General features: G+C 36.9%; 3 protein-coding genes across 3 annotated transcripts; 2 read left to right on the top strand and 1 right to left on the bottom strand.

Annotated features, from left to right (window-relative positions):
- The first annotated feature begins 654 nt into the window (after nt 1–654).
- b4galt3 (beta-1,4-galactosyltransferase 3) lies at nt 655–10,842 on the top strand. The gene is made up of 8 exons (XM_039652441.2): nt 655–899; nt 1,119–1,200; nt 2,069–2,523; nt 3,928–4,163; nt 4,353–4,543; nt 6,652–6,774; nt 10,121–10,225; nt 10,366–10,842. Exons 3-8 carry the CDS (start codon nt 2,259–2,261, stop codon nt 10,670–10,672), a joined length of 1,227 nt encoding a protein of 408 aa, XP_039508375.1. The 5' UTR covers nt 655–899; nt 1,119–1,200; nt 2,069–2,258; the 3' UTR covers nt 10,673–10,842.
- Nucleotides 10,843–12,405: 1,563 nt separating this feature from the next.
- Nucleotides 12,406–14,625, bottom strand: cfap126 (cilia and flagella associated protein 126). Its single transcript, XM_039652442.2, has 5 exons — nt 14,568–14,625; nt 14,418–14,480; nt 13,882–13,959; nt 13,582–13,779; nt 12,406–13,495 (listed from the first exon to the last, which is right to left on the bottom strand). Exons 1-5 carry the CDS (start codon nt 14,592–14,594, stop codon nt 13,217–13,219), a joined length of 645 nt encoding a protein of 214 aa, XP_039508376.2. The 5' UTR covers nt 14,595–14,625; the 3' UTR covers nt 12,406–13,216.
- Nucleotides 14,626–14,868: 243 nt separating this feature from the next.
- On the top strand, nt 14,869–18,068 carry ccnq (cyclin Q). Its single transcript, XM_039653140.2, has 5 exons — nt 14,869–15,136; nt 15,266–15,449; nt 15,531–15,663; nt 16,412–16,630; nt 17,556–18,068. Exons 1-5 carry the CDS (start codon nt 15,019–15,021, stop codon nt 17,643–17,645), a joined length of 744 nt encoding a protein of 247 aa, XP_039509074.2. The 5' UTR covers nt 14,869–15,018; the 3' UTR covers nt 17,646–18,068.
- Nucleotides 18,069–20,007: the final 1,939 nt, after the last annotated feature.

Raw genomic sequence — 20,007 nt, 5'->3', positions numbered from 1 at the left:
ATGCCTGCATGTTTCAATAAAATATCTTTCAGCTTGACTTCAGGAGCAGAAGTGGCGTACCATCATGGTCTAAAAGCTGTGACTAATAAAACTTGAGTAAACATGAACACCAAATATTGATTGAGTGAATTCTCAAACACAATGTCAAGGGGTCATCATCACTTGTTGCAAACCATGTCAGCGAAATTCCAAATTTTATACATACAAATAAAATACATAAAAGTCTTTTGTGCCAGAGCATTTTTAGCTGTTGTATTAGAACTTCTTTACTTTGAAAAGTCATTAATGCTTTTGAGTGAGCAATTTTGCTATATTGCAGAATGGCTTGATTCACACAAATGAAAAGTTATCTGAGGAATTATCATCATTTTTGTAATCATTAGATTGAATCTGTTTTGTTGAGGACAGAAACAACTGAAACGTCACAGACGCCATAATTCACATCACAAAATCACATTATAAATACTTTAGACATAATCCACATGATTATACCTTTTCCATCAAATTAATTTCGCTTTATTGTAATCACAAGATCATCTGTCGTATGAAAACGCCCTCTAGAATTAAAACTGTTGTCTGTTTTCTCACTAGTAGTCAGCACTTTTTTTTAACACAGGTATGTTAGGGCTAAGGGCTTTTATTGTAACAGCATCAAAAGAGTGCCCGTCGTCGGTAGCGCGTCACCGAATCAAACATGTCTGTCAGCGGCTCTCTGCTATAACGCGCTCAGCACGCGCTTCACCACCGAGATCCGCGACACGCGCATGCGACTGCGGATATTCGTGTTCCGTGTGACATAGAAGAATGATTATTCACAATCGAGTGATTAATATTAAATAAAGGCCTAGATATCTACAGACACTGGAGCCTCATTTGAAGAAGCGTCGCATGTGATCCGGGTGAGTCAAACGAAACGCTTGACCTGAAGTGATGAAATTAACCGTCATATTGACGATTATTTTGCAGTGACTGTTAGCCTAGTTGCTCTTTGGTTTGCACTTGGCTTTGTCGTCGCTGCATGTAGTTAACATCAATTTCATGTTTCGTAATGCAAAAGATGAGCTGGTTTGTAAATAGCAGGAGATCTTGTTAATCAGTCCAGAACTATCTGTCTCTAGGTGCACTGCACAATGTTTTGTGATGGACAGGAAGAGGAGGACAGTGGTCTGTCAACCCTGTGTTTATGACCAGTCAGCACAGGTACTCAAATGCAAAAAATAAACAAACAAACAAAAAACACTGATATTCATCCCTGTTATACAGCACACTTTCATGTCCACGTCTTAGTATGTTAAATGAATGTAGCCTACTCACCTTTTGAAACATGGAGATAATGTTATCTGTTGACAAAATCAAATTTAAGTGAGCATAGGAGTGAATTATGTTTTTGTTTTGTTTTTTAAGTGGATGTTGCCATTTTTCCAATGTCTGAGTATGCCATGCATTTCTAAATTAAAAAACAAAAAAACAAAAGTGCAATTTATTAAGAAATATTACAGATAGTTTTTATATTTTCTTTCATACATCTAAGCATTGTTTCTTGGAAATATTTCCTGGTATTCGGGAATTACTTACTATAGCTAAAAAAGCCACTGTGCCGTAATGACATCATCCTCCAGAATGAACAAATATTAGCAATGGATTTAAATAATTCTGTTTTGTAGTATTAGAATTTTCATCTTACTTTCATCTTACTTGTTTTAGATCAGGTAAAGTTCTAGAAATTGCTATATTCTAACAAAATTTCAAAAGATTGTTCAAAAATATCAAAAGTACCTTCAAATTCACAACCTAATGTAAAGAAACCTTTTAAAAATATGTTTTTTTGCATTGTGTTATCAAGCGAGCATAATTCTGAAAATCTGATTCATAGAAATTCTTATTACATACATATTATTATTATTTAAAGCTACTGTGCAGCATGAAAGACCCAAAAACTGTGTGGTCTTTGCTGATTTCATGTGAGATGTGTCATTGATCCTGGGCACACTGGCGCTTTAAAGTTCTCATTTGTAGTTAGATGTGATGAATCTGTCACTATTGATTTTTGTGTTTCTCTGTTTTCCAGTGACTCGCACTCATGCCATAGATGTCCTCCCCTTAGCTCACGAGCTTACTTTATTTTCTCCCTGTCCCCGCTCTTCCCTCTCTCATGCATCTTGCTTTGCCTTCACTCCCTCTCTCTTCTCTAATCTCTCCACCCCTTTTGACTTTTCCGTCCTCCTTTCCTCTGTCACTCCTGCTCTGTGTCGGATGTCATGATGGTGTGCTGCAGTCGAGCACTGGACTCCCCCTGCACTCTGGCTCTGCTGGTGGGCTTCCAATTTGCATTTGTCCTGTACTTCTCTCTGGGAGGCTTTCGTGGCCTAGTGTCCGTTTTGGTTCATTCCACTGAGCCTGAGATCGACTACTCTCGACCGCATGACGTCTACACCAATCTGACCTCTCTGCTGGTCCACCATCCAGGACCCAGTGGACCCGAACAGCAGATAAGGGACTGTACACTGCCCTCTCCACTGCTGGGTAGATATAAAGCTATAAATAATTGGATTTGTTCATTCACTTTGTTTCATTGCAGTTTTTAGATTTAAGTGTACCCAAAACACTTCAACGAGTTTAGTTCACATACAATTCTGTCATCATTTATTTACACTTTTATCTGTCCAAACTTGTGACTCTTTCTCCTGTGGATCACACACAAAAATATATATTTTGAAGAATGTGCTAGTTGCTGTTTTCCATGAAATTACAATGAAGGAAAACTGGAGCATTCAAGAATCAAAAAGGAGGGAAGAGGACCTTAAAAATAGACATGGTCCTCACTGCAGAACACGAAATCCAGGGGGAGGAGTTGGATCCAGATCCAACTCCTCCCGCCTTACATATACCCGTCTCCACCCCCTGATACCCAACCACACCCCTAATCCTACCCATCTCCACCCCCTGATCTCTAACCCCACCCCTAATCTTACCCATCTCCACCCCCTGATCTCTAACCCCACCCCTAATCTTATCCATCTCCACCCCCTGAACCCTAACCCCACCCCTAATCTTACCCATCTCCACCCCCTGATCTCTAACCCCTAATCTTACCCATCTCCACTCCCTGATCCCTAACCCCACCCCTAATCTTACCCATCTTCACCCTCTGATCCCTAACTACACCCCTAATCTTATCCATCTCCACCCCCTGATTCATAACCACACCCCTAATCTTACCTATCTCCACCCCTTAAATCTGGATCCAACTCCGCCCCCTGGATCTCATGTACTGCAATGAGTTTCTACTGTAAAAATATCATTACATGACATGTATTCAAAATTCCATGTCTTCTGGAATTTAAGTTCTGGGGGGATACCAGTTAGTTTCATTTTATTGTTGACAATCAATAGTACCTTTTTACAGTTGTGTAAAAAAATAAAACTCTAAAATTAAATAATTATCAATTAAATAATCAGTTTTAAACATGCCAATAATTCTTTTTTTACTTGAATTATTAAATTGATTTAGTTTAGTTTAAACTAAGTTTAAAAACTTATTTTTTTTTAACAGTAAATCTTAGTGAAATTACGTTCTTAGTGTTTTAAAGAATAAGTGAGAGAGGTAGATGACCGAATAGGTAGTCTAAATGTAAAAATGAGCACAAACAATTAAATATTCAATATCGACCAATGCAATAAATAAATAAAAAATCACTGATATTGTGCAGTAACATATATGGTCCAATACATTGTGCATTACTATTCAAAAATGTTCCTTTGTGTTCAACAAAAAGGAAGAGAGTCATACAAGTTTGGAACAACATAACGGTAAATAAACAATGGCATCATTTACACTTTTAGGGAAACTATTCCATTAATTTGATGTTGTAGAACAGATTTTTACAACAAATGCATGTGTGTTGCTCTCCCCCTGCTGTCTGCCAGTGGGTCCTGTTTCTGTCCACCTCTCCTCACCCCCCTCCCTGGAGGAGATAAAAGAGAAGAACCCCTTGGTGACCTTAGGGGGTCATTACCGCCCACCAGACTGTGAAGCACGGCACCACACAGCCATCGTGGTCCCCTACCGGAACCGTCAGACCCACCTCCGCGCCCTCCTCTACCATCTGCACCCCTTTTTGCAGCGCCAGCAGGTCCACTACGGCATTTACATTGTGCACCAGGTCTCTTGTTTGTCGTTACGCTGACTTGTCACATTTATTGTATGGGGAAAATTCCTAGCAGTAATTAGATGAAGTAGCTGGGACAAAGGGTAAACATACCTTGTAGCTTTTTGTCAGTCTGTATTAGTGTTTTATTCTTTCCGAAGAATGCATTTGTACAGTTGATTTCCTCATAGTCTGTGTTATCAGTCAGGGAACTCCACGTTTAACCGAGCAAAGTTGCTAAATGTTGGAGTGCGAGAGGCGCTGAAAGAGGAGGACTGGAGCTGTGTTTTCCTGCATGACGTTGACCTGCTACCTGAGAATGACCACAATACCTACACCTGCCACCCCCAGTACCCAACACACCTCTCCGTGGCTATGGACAAGTTCAGATACAGGTGCCCTACCCACAATAACTGGAATTTTGTGCGTGTTTACAAGCCATTTCTCTAATTTGATCTTAATGAAATTGTGGGGGGTAATAAATTACTTATTTATTCCTGTGATGTAAAGCTGAATTTTCAGCATCATTACTTCAGTCTTCAGTGTCACATGATCATTCAGAAATCATTCTGATATGCTGACTCAAGAAACATTTATTATTTATTGTTGCAAAAATGTTTTTCGATTAAAATCAGAATTTCAAAAGAAACATTTTCAAGAAAAAAACAACAATTGTTGGATATAGCTGCAAGCAGCACCACAGAGGTACATTGAGGAGCTAAAAATCAAAGGAGACGTTTTGAGCCAAGGAATCAATGGAAAAAAAATTGTTTCTATCCCTTATGGTTCAAAAGCATGGTGGTGCTAGAGGGATTGGGTTAGAAACTCCAGAATTGCTGTGGTCAATGTTCAGACTGTCCTCTATCTGTGTGCCAAATTTCATAACTTTTCAATTTATGGTTGTATGGGCTGCCATAGACTCAAGAAGAAAAACACTAACGGATATAATAGGTGCTTACACACACCTTCATTGCTTGGCCCATAATTAAGCAACAACTTTGACTTTTTAATCTTTTATTTTTAAATTTTCGTAGAATATGATAGGCTAAATTTTAGCGAACTTCTAGAAACCAAAAGTTCATCCTCTTCAGTCTTCATGCATGGTAAAATAGACTATGTAGTTCATTTATTATTAGTGCTGACACAGGTGTATGCAGTAGCCCATGGGTCTGCTCCTCTAAATTGACATCCAGGTCTGCACATTTCGGGTCACAGAGTTTGCATTTGTGTATTCTGCAGCCACAATGTCCACCTAGATATAAACATTCACTGAGAACAGAAAGATTGCAGAGAAAACAACCCATATATTCAGTTCACCAAGGCTGAGGACAACATCAGGAGCGCTCTGTGATGAATCCACTGAAGGCTGTAAAGCATTCAGACAGACACGACACGAGAGTTAGTCCTTGGGTAGAAATACAGAGAGATTAGGAAGAAAGATACATAGCAGCAGCTCATCTAGCTATCACTCAAAATTTGATAAATAGCACTAAAGAATTTAGAAAGGGTGTTCAAGGGATCTCTGGAGCTTAAGGGTTGAGTGAGCGATCGCAGTTACACTACTACCTTACTACTTCTCTCACTACCTAATTCTTTTTTAAAAAGAAAATAAATTATTTTTATTTAGCTGTGAGACATTAAATTTATCAAAAGTGAAGATTTTTATAATAAATTCTGTTCTTTTGAACTCTCTATTTGTCAAAAAATCCTGAAAAAATTACTCTTTAACATTGATATTAATATGAAATGTTTTTTGAGCTAATCAGCATCATTGGACGATTTCCTGAGGATCATGTGACACTGAAGACTGGACGACATTATAAAACATTTTAAAAATCTTACCGACCCCAAACATTAGAACAGTAGTTTTTTTTACATGTGGTAGCCGTTTGAAATAATGAGTTACACATTGCGCTTGTTGCATTTTGTGTTATTTTACCATAATTCACTTCCAGTTATTTTTAGCTGTACAAAACAGCTCTTTATGCTGCTTGATATTGCAACCTGGTATTTCTCAGCATATTATTTTAATGTATTGTCTTAATTATAAACACGCAGGTTTGTAGACCAAACAATTTATAGTTTTTACTTATTGTTATTTCCCTATAGTGGCTAATAAATCTGAAGTTTCGCACATTCACAGAAAACAGCATACTTCTGCGTTGAAAAATAAGATGGATACTGCACATTTCATTAAATGCAGCAGGTCATATAGTTATTCAGTGCATAGAAAACAATTACATACTATACACTATATACTGCAGAAATTGTAGTATGTTATTCTAAAAAGTTATAACTGGGTTATTACAATTCAAGCTTTAACAGCATTCTTTGTTACTTTATAAGGGATCTATGTAGGTTTTCCATCCCTTTGTAATGCAGAGGTACAGACCAACATTAAACTGCAGGGGAAGCTGTGACGCTTCAGATGGAATGATTGATGAAGAAACAGGTGACCTTATTCCTCTGTGCCTCACCAAATCACGCTCTGACTCCACCACAGGCTTCCATACTCTCAGTACTTCGGAGGGGTGTCTGCTGTAACTCCGGAGCAGTATCTCAAAATGAACGGCTTTCCGAACCAGTATTGGGGCTGGGGAGGGGAGGACGATGACATCGCAGCTCGGTGAGGATGGCAAAATAGAGTTTAAATAGCATTTTCAAGAGTTATTTCAACATAAAACAGCCTGAAATGTTGTAAACTGGCATGTCTACATCCTTGTTAAGCATTTGTATTGCACATCTCTCCATCATCATTTTGTTTTCACTTCACAATCTCATCTGTCTCTTGTCATTATTCTCATTTTCACTGCATCCGTCTATCCCTCATGCCCTCCCCCACATAGCCACAGGAGGGACCAGTAAGTACATGCATGAATCACCAGTTTGGACTCAAGGCTTCTAACTATTTAGATGTCAGTATTACTTCAGTGATTATAGTTTTTTGATTCAATTATAAATTCAAGTAACATTATTTCTTTGACTATGAGAAACTTGAAAGTCTGAAGTTGTTGAAGCCTTGAAGCCAGAATGAGTCAGGTGTAGTGGATAGTGTTGAGGATTTGAAACATTTTCTTTGTAGTTTTAAACCCTATTGATTTTGTGCATTGACAGCTCTTTTAGAACTTTTGAGGAAATTAAATGAAATTCCAATTCAATGTGTTTGCATAGACTTTTCACAGTCTTTTTAGAGGCGACATAAATGCAAAATAATATTTGGCCTTCTCTATAAACTAAATAATAGTATTAATTATGTTTAGCTTCATGTTGTCTTATGAACAACCAGTATCCACAAAAAAAATAAAAAATAAACATGACTCATAAGAGCAATTTACAGACTTTCAGCATTTTTCAATGAAAAAATCAAAGAAAAGTAATTGAAATAGCTCTACACAACACATTTTTTCAAGTGGTTTTCCCAAATTCAACTGAAAATGCAACTTTTAATAACTTCTGCTGTCTCAAAATAATTCAACCCCTGAATAGAATCCCTCACAACAGCTCAAATTTGCAAAACAGGTGTCATCTCAAGCAAACCTGATGCAACTAATCAAGGGTCAAGCTAGATCATGTGAAATATCTGAACTGGCTAGATTTGTTAAGTGTCATTAAGATTAAGAGATTAAGATTCAACTTTATTGTCATTACACAAGTACAAGTACAAGGCAACGAAATGCAGTTTGGGTCTAGCCAGAAGTGCAATAGCAGCAAGTGCAGGATATCAGTGCAGTGGTTCCATAAGTGCAGTACATGGATATGTACTGAATCAATATAGAGTGAATACTAATTAAAAACAATTATTTTCCAAATAAATTAGTTCTATGAATATAATATACAAATAACATAGTTAGTCATGTTAGAAATATAAGTTTAAAGAATGGTCCTAAAAGTTAAGACCAAATTTGTGAGAAGGCAGGTTCAGAAAAACCCTTGCGGGACCGCAGAAGACTTGCATCCAGACTTGGTGGCAACAGGGACTGAGGTTTCAGCTTGCACAGTAGCATGTACCAAATGCATGCGGTTTCCATGCCAGAAATCCAAGACCTACACCACTACTGACCCAAAAGCACAACAAAAGTCGGCTCCAATTTGCTCAAAATCATATAAATAAGCCATAGAAGTTTTGGAATTCTTTTTTGTGGAGTGATGAAACAAAACTGTACCTTTTCGGCCCTATTGATCAGCGATATCTCTGGAGGAAGAAGACTGAAGCATATGCTGTTAAGAATACTGCCTACAGTTAAGCATGGTGGGGCTCGGTGATGCTCTGGGGCTGCTTTGCATCCTTTGGCACTGGAAAGCTAGGAAGCAAGGAAGCATGTGTGTTCAGCAAGGAAGCTGAAGCTAATTGACCCCAACCATACCTCAAATTCCACCAAGGCTTGGTTGAAGAAGTAGTCCTGGAAGATTCTGGCCTTCATATTCGTCATTTCACTTGGTTGGGTTTGAAGAAGGCAGTTGCAGCACGCAAAAAAAGGGTTTGTGAGACTACTGAAGTCATTAAAAGTTGCATTATAATTTGAATTTAGGGAAACCACTTGAAACGTTTGTTGTATTGAGCTATTTCAATTACTTTTGTTTGATTTGTTCATTGCTGGCCGTCCGTACATTTGTCCAATAAACCTGATTTGCAATGGGGGTTGAATAATTTTGATTACAACTGTTTAAAAACCTGAATCATAACAGTTGTTCATTGGCGACTCTGACTATACTGGTTTGGCTTGTGTTTGATTCACTAAAAAGGTAATTCGTCAGGAATTGATGGACTACAGCTGAATGGTTTTGATTCATTCCACAGATCTAGCTTGTAATATATGTCTGTTTCGTGCTATATATTCAATAAGTTTGAAGTTTATTTTATTTATAAAGCACATTTAAAACAACCTTGTTTGACCGAAGTGCTGTACAAAATATAGCTATTTAAATCCATACAAAAAAGTAAAAACAACTTTCACAAGACATTAAACGCTGTTTTATGCTTGGGATCAATAGCAGTGTTCCATTGAAAAATTAGTCTAGTGAATGACTTTCATTAAATGCTTTAGTACAGTAGCGGTTCCAATATTAATGGAACCAAATGTTATTCGGCAAAAGTCGTTTTCGCAAAAGGCTGACATTTAATTGGATATAATACATGTCTCAAGAAATGGTAAAACTCTTTGGTTGCGTTGTTGACAAATGAATGTTCTGTAGAATTTGGATAGATTCCCTCAACCATCCACACACATAAAATCCTCTAATTAATGAATTGGATAAATTAGTCTACAGATTTTGGCTTTAAAACAATGAAATTCAGCAAAAGGCGATGACTTTGGGGCACTACAAATTATCAAATGTAAAAATATTTTGGAAGTTCAAAATCCATTTGGCTCAAAAATCGGTTTGACTGGGCATGAGACCTCTGCCTCTGCCTCTGCGTCTTTGACAAGATAGCACCTTTGATTCCAACAGTGTTTTTTGTATTCCCTGTTGTTTAAAAAGTGTACACGGTTCGATTCACCATGAGCAATTTTTCAGGGTACAGGTCAAATCTAGTCCCTGGCAAAAAGTATTTTTAGTGTAGATAGTCCAGGAGTAACTGACGTTACATGTGTTGTTGTTAAAGAACATTTTGAAGGGCATATCAGCTATTGGTGATTTGCAAACCTGACTGTCGCATAATTAACCGTCAGTTAGTATCCTTGCATGACTCAGATGGCTGTACCAGAGGTAAGAACCCAAAGTTTTAAGTATTTAAGTACTGGATTAGACTCTCCAACTTTAGCTTTTGGGGATTTTGAGTTGTGTTTAGAACATTCTTACATAAGAATCCTCAACAACAGTAGTTTTCTAGTTAGTTCACATTTATCTGGCCCACCTAGCAGACTTTGCTGTAAATGGTTTTCCTGCTGTGCTTTGTGTTGTTCTCTCTTTTGTCCTTTTGATAATTCATACCATCCTTCTTCTTGATGTATTTCTACTTTTGTCTTTAGAGTCCGTCTCTCTGGGATGAAGATAATGCGCCCTCCTTTGGCCATTGGTCATTATAAGATGATCAAACATAAAGGAGATCAGGGTAATGAGCAGAACCCGAGAAGGTGATGTCACATGGCATATTATGTTTTGTTACAAATGAATAACAATATATTTTTACATAGACATGGATGGATGAATAGATGGACTATTATATCCATTTGTTCAGTCTGCTTATTGAGTCTGTCTGAATTTATTCTCGTAGGTTTGATTTGCTGAAGCGCACAAGGCTGAACTGGCGCTCAGATGGACTGAACTCACTGACTTATAAGCTCCTGTCCAAAGAGTTGGACCCATTGTACACCAATTTGACTGTCAACATTGGGGATGATCCACACCATCCTCCTGTGAAGGATCCATCCTGGAAGTCACAGCCTCAACCTGCTCCAACTAATAAGATGAAGACTGAAAAAGTGGGCGTGGCCATCACTAATACCACAAAAATAGAGAAAGCCAGTAATGAAACGTCAAATGTTGTTAAAAAAGCTCCTGTGAATCAAGAAGTTGGATGATATCGATAATGGAGTTTCCACAGAGGCTTTTAACAGACAATGGAGGGAATACCAGTTTGCGCTTTGTTTTATATCGTGAAGCATTGCTACTAGGCAAATAAGTTCATTCCACTGAAAGTCGACTGAAGCTGTTTGGCCACCTCTGAATGTTGCTCAGCTACTGATATGGTGACATTTGCACAAGTCTGGAATCATTTGCTGAAGAACTCGTTTTGCTGTAGAAGTCGTATCAGAATGGGCTGAGTTGTGAACGCTCTCGAAAGTGACCTATCGACGTACCTGTCCAAGTCCAGTGTGTTTTTGAGCCGACCTGCTGCCAGCTGCTGCTCTTCATCCCACTGTGTGGGTCTGTTTTTCTGTGCCTTTTCTTCCCTTGATCCAGTCTCTTATCAACATGCCATGACTCAGTCAAAAGCATTATTACTGCATACCACTGTTATTAATACTAGAGTTGAATGCTCATTCCACATGTTTATCTATTTTTCTCTTCTTTTAATATCTAATCAGCACACACTGCTTTGTGATCTAGTGCTTGAGCAGACGTGTATCACTGTGGTCTATTTTTGGTCTAACTGTACAAACTTAGAAAGGTGTGATCTTTGATAGTGAGCACTGGTTTATTTTCTCTTTTAGCTGCTCAGATATCTATTAATAGTTTTATGATACGGTATAAAAGAGTTGAATTGTTTTAGGTATTTTGTGGTGCCTTTGTTGGATTCCATTTTGGTTGTAGACAATCATTGGGATAAGCCGATACATTTACAATCATTGCAGACTTCTATTATTTCAGTTCAGGAATATGTTTCTGTCAGATTAGATTTGATGGTTAGGTTGAAGGTGTGACTTTATTGTAAGATGTTAGTTGACATTTTTAGATTTTATAAACATTAACCAGTTAATGGATATTTTTATGATAAGTTATATAGCAGCAAGAATTAGTTTTATTTATTGTTCAAAAATATTGGTTGATATCACCCATCATGGTACTTTTTCAGTATATGCTGTAAATGAAGCTGAAATCTATATTAAATACAATCATTGAGTATAAGCTATTTGAGGAACAAAGATTTTAGTGGCAAGTTCTTTTGAAAATAAAATTGTTTTGCACATTATGTTAGCAGATCCACTGGCATTTTTCCACTAAAGATCAAATAATTATCTGTAAATGATAGTCTGAAGGTGCTCATTCATTGAGATTTTACCCCATCATGTGACATGATGCATATCTTGTTGTATTTACGACATATTTCAAAACCTAAATATACATTTCAAAGAGTGTTGAAAGATCAGTATATTATGTATTCTGATTTTGATACACAATTATTTGTATGACCGACTCAAGATTTGCATTTGTATTAGAACTATAAAAGGTTTTTGTAAATAATTCAAGACAGTATTCTGACATGCATGGGGCAGGTATATTTCATCATAGCATATTTGCAAGACTCTTGTATACCATATATATATAATTATTAAAGTATATAGTTTTCTATCAGATATTTGGAATTGGTGTTAAACTATTTTGATGCCTAATAGTCTCTAGCTTGAGAAGACCATTACATCTGATATTAACAATTTAGATGTGACCTACTCCTGCCATGTCATTTTTTAGTCAAATGATTTATTTATTTATTGTCTATTTTTTTGATAACTATATATATATATATATATATATAATACACACACCTACATACTGATCAGTTATCTTGTAAATAAACATATTGACAACATTGTAACTTTGTGATCTGACCATGCAGCTGCTTTATTGTATGTTTATTAACCGAGAGTGGAAAAATGATTTCACAAGGGTCTTGGCCTTCATCTTTAGAACCTGTGACTGGCTCTCAAAGGGATAATTGATCCAGAAATGCACACCAATGAATTCCAATGTAAAGGATAAAAATTTTACATTTCTGAAAATACCTTCTTACTGTATGTTCCACAGAAAAAGAAAAAAAAATCACATAGGTTTTGAATGATGTGAGGATGGGTAAACAATAACAGAATTTTAATTTTGGGTAATCTATCCATTTCAGTTTCCCAAGCTTTCAGCGTCTGCTCCAAAAATCACTCATTTGCTTCCAGTCACCAAAAACATTAACCGATGACTAGTGAATCAAGCTGATTTTGTGTTCTATTGGGCCTACAGGTTTGTCAGTGCATTATTGAGCAAATAAAGCAAAAATATTGAAAATATCTAATGATGTTTTTATCTTTTTTTAAGAATATTATTAAAATACAGTCATTAAGGTACTTTGATGTATTTTCTGGTGATACTTGACCCTGCATTCAGGCAGCATTTCATTTAAGCAGATTCCATTACAAAAGCCATTTAGTAAAACTAATCAGCTTTAGCTTTATTGAAACAATTCAGTTAATGTGTTCTGACACACACACATTGCGAACAAACGGAGAGCACTGTTATAAATCATTGGAAACACAAAAATAATATCTGTAAAGTAAGTGTTTTTCAAAGAAGTGTTACACTTACGTAACAGAGGAACTTTTATAACTGCCCATACAGGAGATCTGATTAAAATGATGTTATTTTTGCTGAGATGCTGATCTGCCACTCTGGGTTGGTGGTCTTAACTCAGCTTGGCTTTCCTGAGTGGCTGGTCTGGATGGAGCCTGTTGACTGTGGTGACTTAAAGATCTAAACTGGACTTGGTTTTCATGAAGGTTTACAGACTGGGCTTGCTGGCTTGTTGGTCTAGACTGATCTTGGCAATTCTGTGATTTGGGCCTTTCTGGTTCGTTTTGGTCTGGGTCACTCATATGTATTTTTGTCTCTTCAGCAGCCTGTTCCACATTTATGTTTTCCTGTAAGAATATTGTTTAGTCAGAATTAATAAACAATGTATTTTTTTATGACAGCATATCATAAGTAGGTTATATTAAATACCCACCCCATTGTGAGAGGATCTGTTTATAGCCTGGTTGTCACCAAGGGCCCCATGAGTCTGATTTGTGGCAAATTTAATCCTTCCCCAGGTCCTGAGGCGACTCTGCCCCTCTTGTGAGCGGGCAGTGGGGTTTATGGAAGCAGGAGAGATTTGGCGAGGTAAGTCCCATGTGCCTTGGAATGCTGACCATGAACTTCCACGCTAATAATGAAATCATTTATAAATAGAAAAATTACAGTAAAAGTAAGTTGCAAAACGTGTTACGCTTTGCATTTAAATTCCATGAAACTCATATAATCACACCTTTGTTTTCACACCAGGCAGAAGATGGCCACGGTCTGTGGCTATAAATGTAGTGTAGCCTTCTGCTGCCGATGGTCTCTTGAGTAACAAAAAGAAGTAAATAGACCAAACACAAGTATTTGTAATATGAACTAAGTTACTATTATTCCTCTCCAATTTGTGTAAGTGTGTCACTTAATGGGAAAACAACTCTTGTAGCCAAGATTTAATTTTTCTTTTTTTTAAATTAAAGACATTTATAATGTTGACGCATTCTGTTTGATTGATGTGCGCTCATTTGGATTTTAATTTTGATGACAGGGGGATTGTTCATTCATTGTTTTGCTTAATGAAAAGGCTCAGTAACAGTAAAATGTAACGTTACAGTTCAAACGTTTGGGATCAGAAAGATTTCCCGAAAGAACTTAATACTTATCAAGGATTCATTAAATTGTGACAATGAAGACATTCAAAAAAGTGACAATGAAGACATTTATAATGTTACGAAAGATTTGTGTGGAAAAAAAAAATCTTGCCAGATGATCGACGTACGTTACCTCCTTGAACTGTTTGGGGATGGTCCAATTCTGGAGCCTTTGCGGCCTATAGGCGTTTTCATACTGCAGAAATCATAATAAACATGTTTAATATGTCAAGTTTATTCAATCCAATAAAAAATTATTGAAAAATAATGCCAATTAAAGGACCTGGTTTGCAGAGTAACTAGACGACATCTTTCCGCGCTGATGTTTTGGCAGTGGTCTCCTAGCAACCTCTCAAAATGTCAGGAAAATTATACATTCAAATCAGTTTACCTTTTCTGCTCTTTCACTGTTTAAGACAGTAAAATTTGATTTGATATTAAAAATATTTCTATATTTTATAAAATAGCAGAATATAAACATTTCCCATTTAGTTCAGCGCACAGGTGTGTCATCCCCTACGTTGGGGGCGCTGTAGATCATAAGAGCTCTAGGTTGCGCGCTTAACGATCAGTCGAGTGAGAGTCTCACAGCGTTGGACAAATCTCTATGGGACAAACGAATTGTACAAAATAATTAAGTAATTGTTACGTTTATTGTAAAAATGCACACAAACAGTGAGTCTAAACTGAATAACACGCTTTGAAATTGTAACCAGCTTCCTGCAAGACGTAAAATGAGCACTCAGGCTTCAACATTTGTATCTGTCAATGAGGCGAGAGGCAGACGAAGTGCTGATAATGTCGAGAACTCCAAAACACACTTCAGAGTCTGTCGGTTTATCATCGAGACTGGTATTTGCAACTCGCATTCTGGAATATTTGTGTAATAAACGTGTTTTTAATTGCAATAACTGAAAGTATACTGTAGCAGCTCCCTTGTTCATTGTCATTGGGTGCATCTAATGTTTTCCCCATCTGTAGGAGTGAAGTTAGGCATGAGATCTGTGCCCATGGCTACAGCATGTGTGCTGTATCACAGGTTCTTCCAGTCTGCTAGTCTGCAGGTCTATGAGCCTTACCTAGTGGCCATGTCTGCCATCTACCTCGCAGGCAAAGTAGAAGAGCAACATCTCAGGACAAGAGATATCATCAATGTTTGTCACAGGTATAAAAGAGGATATTACATAGCTGTTTAGTTCTCAAAGTCAATGCACATTAGCTCGCTGTGTATTTCTCTTCAATCCAGGTACTTTCACCCAGACAGTGAAGCACTGGAACTGGATGTGAAGTTCTGGGAGTTGAGGGACAGTATCGTACAGTGTGAGCTTCTCATCCTTCGGCAGCTTAACTTCCAAGTGTCCTTTGATCATCCACACAGGGTAATGCATGTGACGGGTACATTCTTCTCAACTAGATTTTTTTGTATCGGCAATATATCTGTTTTCCAAAGAAAAGTAAAGTTGTATAGGTTTGAAAAAACATAGTGTAAATAAATGATGACAGAATTCATTTTTGGGAGAACTATTGTATCAAAATTTTGCGTGGATGGTTTGCAAATTGAAGTCTATATTGTTTACTGTACCTTATGTGTAAAACAATATACACTTTAAAATAATATAATCAATTTACAACAATGAGGTAAAGAACTAGTTTTTTTTTTTTCAAATTAAATGCTTGCATTTAATCACAAGGCAACTGTAAAATGTAAGTTAAAGTGTTTATTTTTTTCACAGACACAAATAAAGTTGAAACATTAATATGACTACTTGGGAATAATTTAAACATTTTTTTTTAAATAGATTAATACTAAATAGGAATATTTACAAAACTAAAAATGTTAATAAAATCTATAATAATATATAAGTAATATTGGTATTTGCAAAATCTTTCATATTCAAAGTTATTTGATTTTATTCTTATTATTGATGTCTTTTAGCAATTTCTCCTTATGAATCTTTGCTTTATGAATTCTAGATCCTTTTTGTGCATTTATTTCATTCTCGATTGTCAACAATTTTGTCAATTGAATGAATTCTATTTTGATAAATTGCAACATTACTCTCATCTTTGTACCTTCTTTAACAAACTAATGATGTCAAAACATAATTCACTTTTTTTGCACCCCAGTACCTGCTGCACTACCTGCTCTCTGTGAGGAGTCTTTTGAATCGCCACGCCTGGTCTCGAACCCCCATCGCAGAGACTGCCCTGGCTGTATTAAAGGACAGTTACCATGGCTCTGTGTGCATCCGCCATAAGCCTCAACACCTTGCCCTCACCTCCCTCTATCTTGCTCTCCAGACATATGGAGTGCAGCTCCCCAGAGGAGAACGAGAATGGTGGCAGGTAGGAGTTTTACAGTTTCATGTGGCGAAAAAACATAGTTCAGGCAGCATTTGGGTCATGCTGTGTTATGCATTGAGTCACCAAGACTAGTTGGAGCCTCACTGGTCCAGAGCTGAATCAGGCATCAATTGAGCCACGATTTCAGTAACCTTTAGAGTGCTGGATGTTGTTCCCATGGCAATAGGGGCACCTAATGGTTGCTGCTTGGTCTGAGAGAAATAGCTTTGTCTTTCACACAAGTTCCCTTGGTGACACCCCCGAGTAATATTTAAAAAGAACCAAACCATTTCATATGTTTCAAAGCACTCTTAAAGCCACTTGCTTTGCTTCAGTTTCCTAGAATTCTGTTAAGTGCTATCAATCACGACAACACAATAGACTAAGGCCTGATTTCACAGACGGGCTTAGATTAAGCCAGGATTCGGTTTTCGTTCAATTAGGGCATTTAATTAGCTTTTATAAAAGTGCCTTAGAAAAAAAGTAAACATCAATAAATAAATGTAATAATTATCACACTGCCAAAAGTTCCATATCCCTATGTGATCCCATCTGAGATTGAAGGTTTGTGGTACTATTATAAAATAACAAACCTGTTTAAGGTTACGTACATTTAGCCTAGCTCCTTGAATGTACCATGCCCCACTCTCTGGTTTTGAACGCCTTCTCACTCTTCGTGGGTTTCCTGTTTACAATAACCTATTTAGACTACAAAATGTAGCCCATTTCCGCAATGTATTTGATTTGACACAGGATGACCCAGCAGTTGTTTCACTAAACCACTAAAAAAACACCACACCAACAAGAGACTAGACTCTATTATTAGTTTCCTTAGAACTAATACTTAGTTGTCTCAGATAAAGGGTGCAGGTGGTCCAAACTCTTGAATCTGCATTGATGGTTGTTGTTTTTGCTTGTTTCATTGCAGGTTGTTTGTGCAGAGATCACCAAGGCTCAGATTGAGACCATCATGAGTGAATTACTGCAGCTCTATGACATGGAGGCCAAGTGTACCTGAGAGACAAACAAATGAAACTGGTATTAAAACACTGCATATCAGTGAAACAACACACTGATCACTTGAGAGCTACGACAATGATCTTAACGCATTCATTCAACCCTCTTTCTTTTTGATATTGTGATGTAAGCTAATGAGCTCTACATGTTAATTTAATCACAGAACATGGTTTAAAAAGGCTCTTCAAGAATTAAGAATGATGAGGGGAATTTAGAAATATATTAGGAACCCAGCTTTTTAAGTGGATGTATAAAAATCAGACTTTAGCCACGGCACATCAATCACTTCTCAGCCATCGACCTACTTTCTTCTCCTACCTTGTGCTATTTTCCCCTTAAGAGGGGGAGAGAAATTACAAAAGAGATGAAATAGCTGGTTTAAGAAAGAATGAAACAAAAGAAAAGCCATCCCCGAGCTAAATTGTGAGGTAAAACGTTGTGAGATTTGAGCTCTTTCTTTTATATTTTATTTAATTACCATACTCTACTCTTCTCCATACAGATCTTGTCCCAGGAGGCTTCTTTATGTAACTCCCAAAAGCAGAATTATTGTATCATCATCATTTTATTAGAAACCAGACTTCTATTTCAAACTTAAAAAAAAAACAAAACAAAAAAAAAACACTTCACTGATGTGAACTTTTCATATTGTCAGCTTCTGATGTGCATGAACTAACAGACGGATCGTTCTAAGGTCTATATTTAAAAATGTAATTTCTAATAAACATTTATCGTTCTATTGTTTTTTTGAAAGAACATCTTTATATAGTCTGTCTTTGTAATTTTTTCCCCCATCTATGATGTTCTACTTCAAATTTCTGGATCTAGTTGGGTCAGGACATCGCTCTAGAGTGGATCTTAATAAGTTACTATGGCAACTGCTATTGTGGAGGGAGCCTTTGAAACATACAAATGTGAGACTCCATTATAGCACACCTGTCAACCTCAGCACATCAAATAATTGCGGTCGGGGAAATGTAATAATTTAGTCATCATTTACCAAATCAGTCATTGCTAACATGTTAAAAAGCATTTTCCCCTGTAGCTAACTCAATTCTGTTGACCTGTGACTGCTGCAACTGCTCTATAAGGGATTTCAGTATGCAACATTTAGTATTAGCATTAATCCCTGAACAAGACGGATTATGAAATCAGTATGATTTAGGAATTGTGTATTTAATCACTACAAAATATCGTGGTAATTTGTTTGCATGCATTTTATCTACTTATTTTATGGTAACATTACATAATGCATTAAGCATTGTGCACTAACAATTTGACAGAATTTATTCATCTTGATTAATGTTAATTTTTAAATACAGTATATTAATACATTTTGTAATGTTAAATAATTAATATAAAATAATAGTTAATTCACTGTGAACAAACATGAATTTACAATCAACAATTTTAACATTATTAACCTAAGTTAACAAACACTGTAAAAACCATTGTTCATTATTAATTCATGATATTTAATGCATTAACTAATGCACTAAAATTCATATTAGAAAGTCAGTGTTCAAATTTTACAGTTCACCATCATTTGGGCTGATGCAGATGAATGAATTCTCTTGTAAGTAGTTTTAAGGGTGTTTGGGAAAAATATCTGAACATTCCTGCTTCACTCTCGCTCTCTTTTTGCCACGGTTATGTGTACACACACATACACACACATCTCACAGCAGGCAGGCCCTAATGCTGGGCATCATGAATTATGGAGAGGGTACATGTGCAGCCGGATTCTCTTCCATCAATAAAACATCAGCATGGCCCTCACTATGGGATAGAGTGCTGGGAATAGGAAGGATGGGATTGATTGTGACTCAAACCTTATCTCTTTTGGTTCCCTACTTTCAATCTGTGTCCCTCATTCCTAGATTTTGTCCTGTGTTAAAGCAAGCCTCTTCGTAACATCCTTGGCTCTGTGCTTTCCTCTCATGGAGTCTTTCATCTCTTTCCTGTGCTCTCTCTCTCGTCACTGTCTCATAAATCACTCAACTCTTTTCTCCAATTCAAGGTTTCTCTACTTATATTCATCTCTACCATTCCTCTCCTCTGCTGGTGCTGAATGAGTTATGAATTGGGGTTATTTCTCAAATTGTTTAGTTTCTTCAGTGCACGGCCCAACCGGCAAACAACCCCATCCCCCCATAAAATAATATTTTCCTATTTCTGTACGCAAATCATTTTGGAAGTACTACAATATCTTTTGCTGGACATCAGAACTTGCGCCAGTTTTGGGACCGCAGCCAAATCAATCAACTCTTAAAGAGGCAAAGTATTGATGTTCAATTCACAGAGTGTTTAAGAAAATCTAAATGAAAGTGTTGTAATGTATATTTCTGTATTTACAGCAAAAT

This window comes from Pimephales promelas, chromosome 20 (assembly GCF_988280905.1).
Source record: "Pimephales promelas chromosome 20, fPimPro1.hap1.1, whole genome shotgun sequence".
In the NCBI taxonomy this organism is placed as follows: Eukaryota; Metazoa; Chordata; class Actinopteri; order Cypriniformes; family Leuciscidae; genus Pimephales; species Pimephales promelas.
The sequence above is the reverse complement of the archived record's forward strand: the minus strand, read 5'-3'. Positions and strand labels throughout refer to the sequence as shown.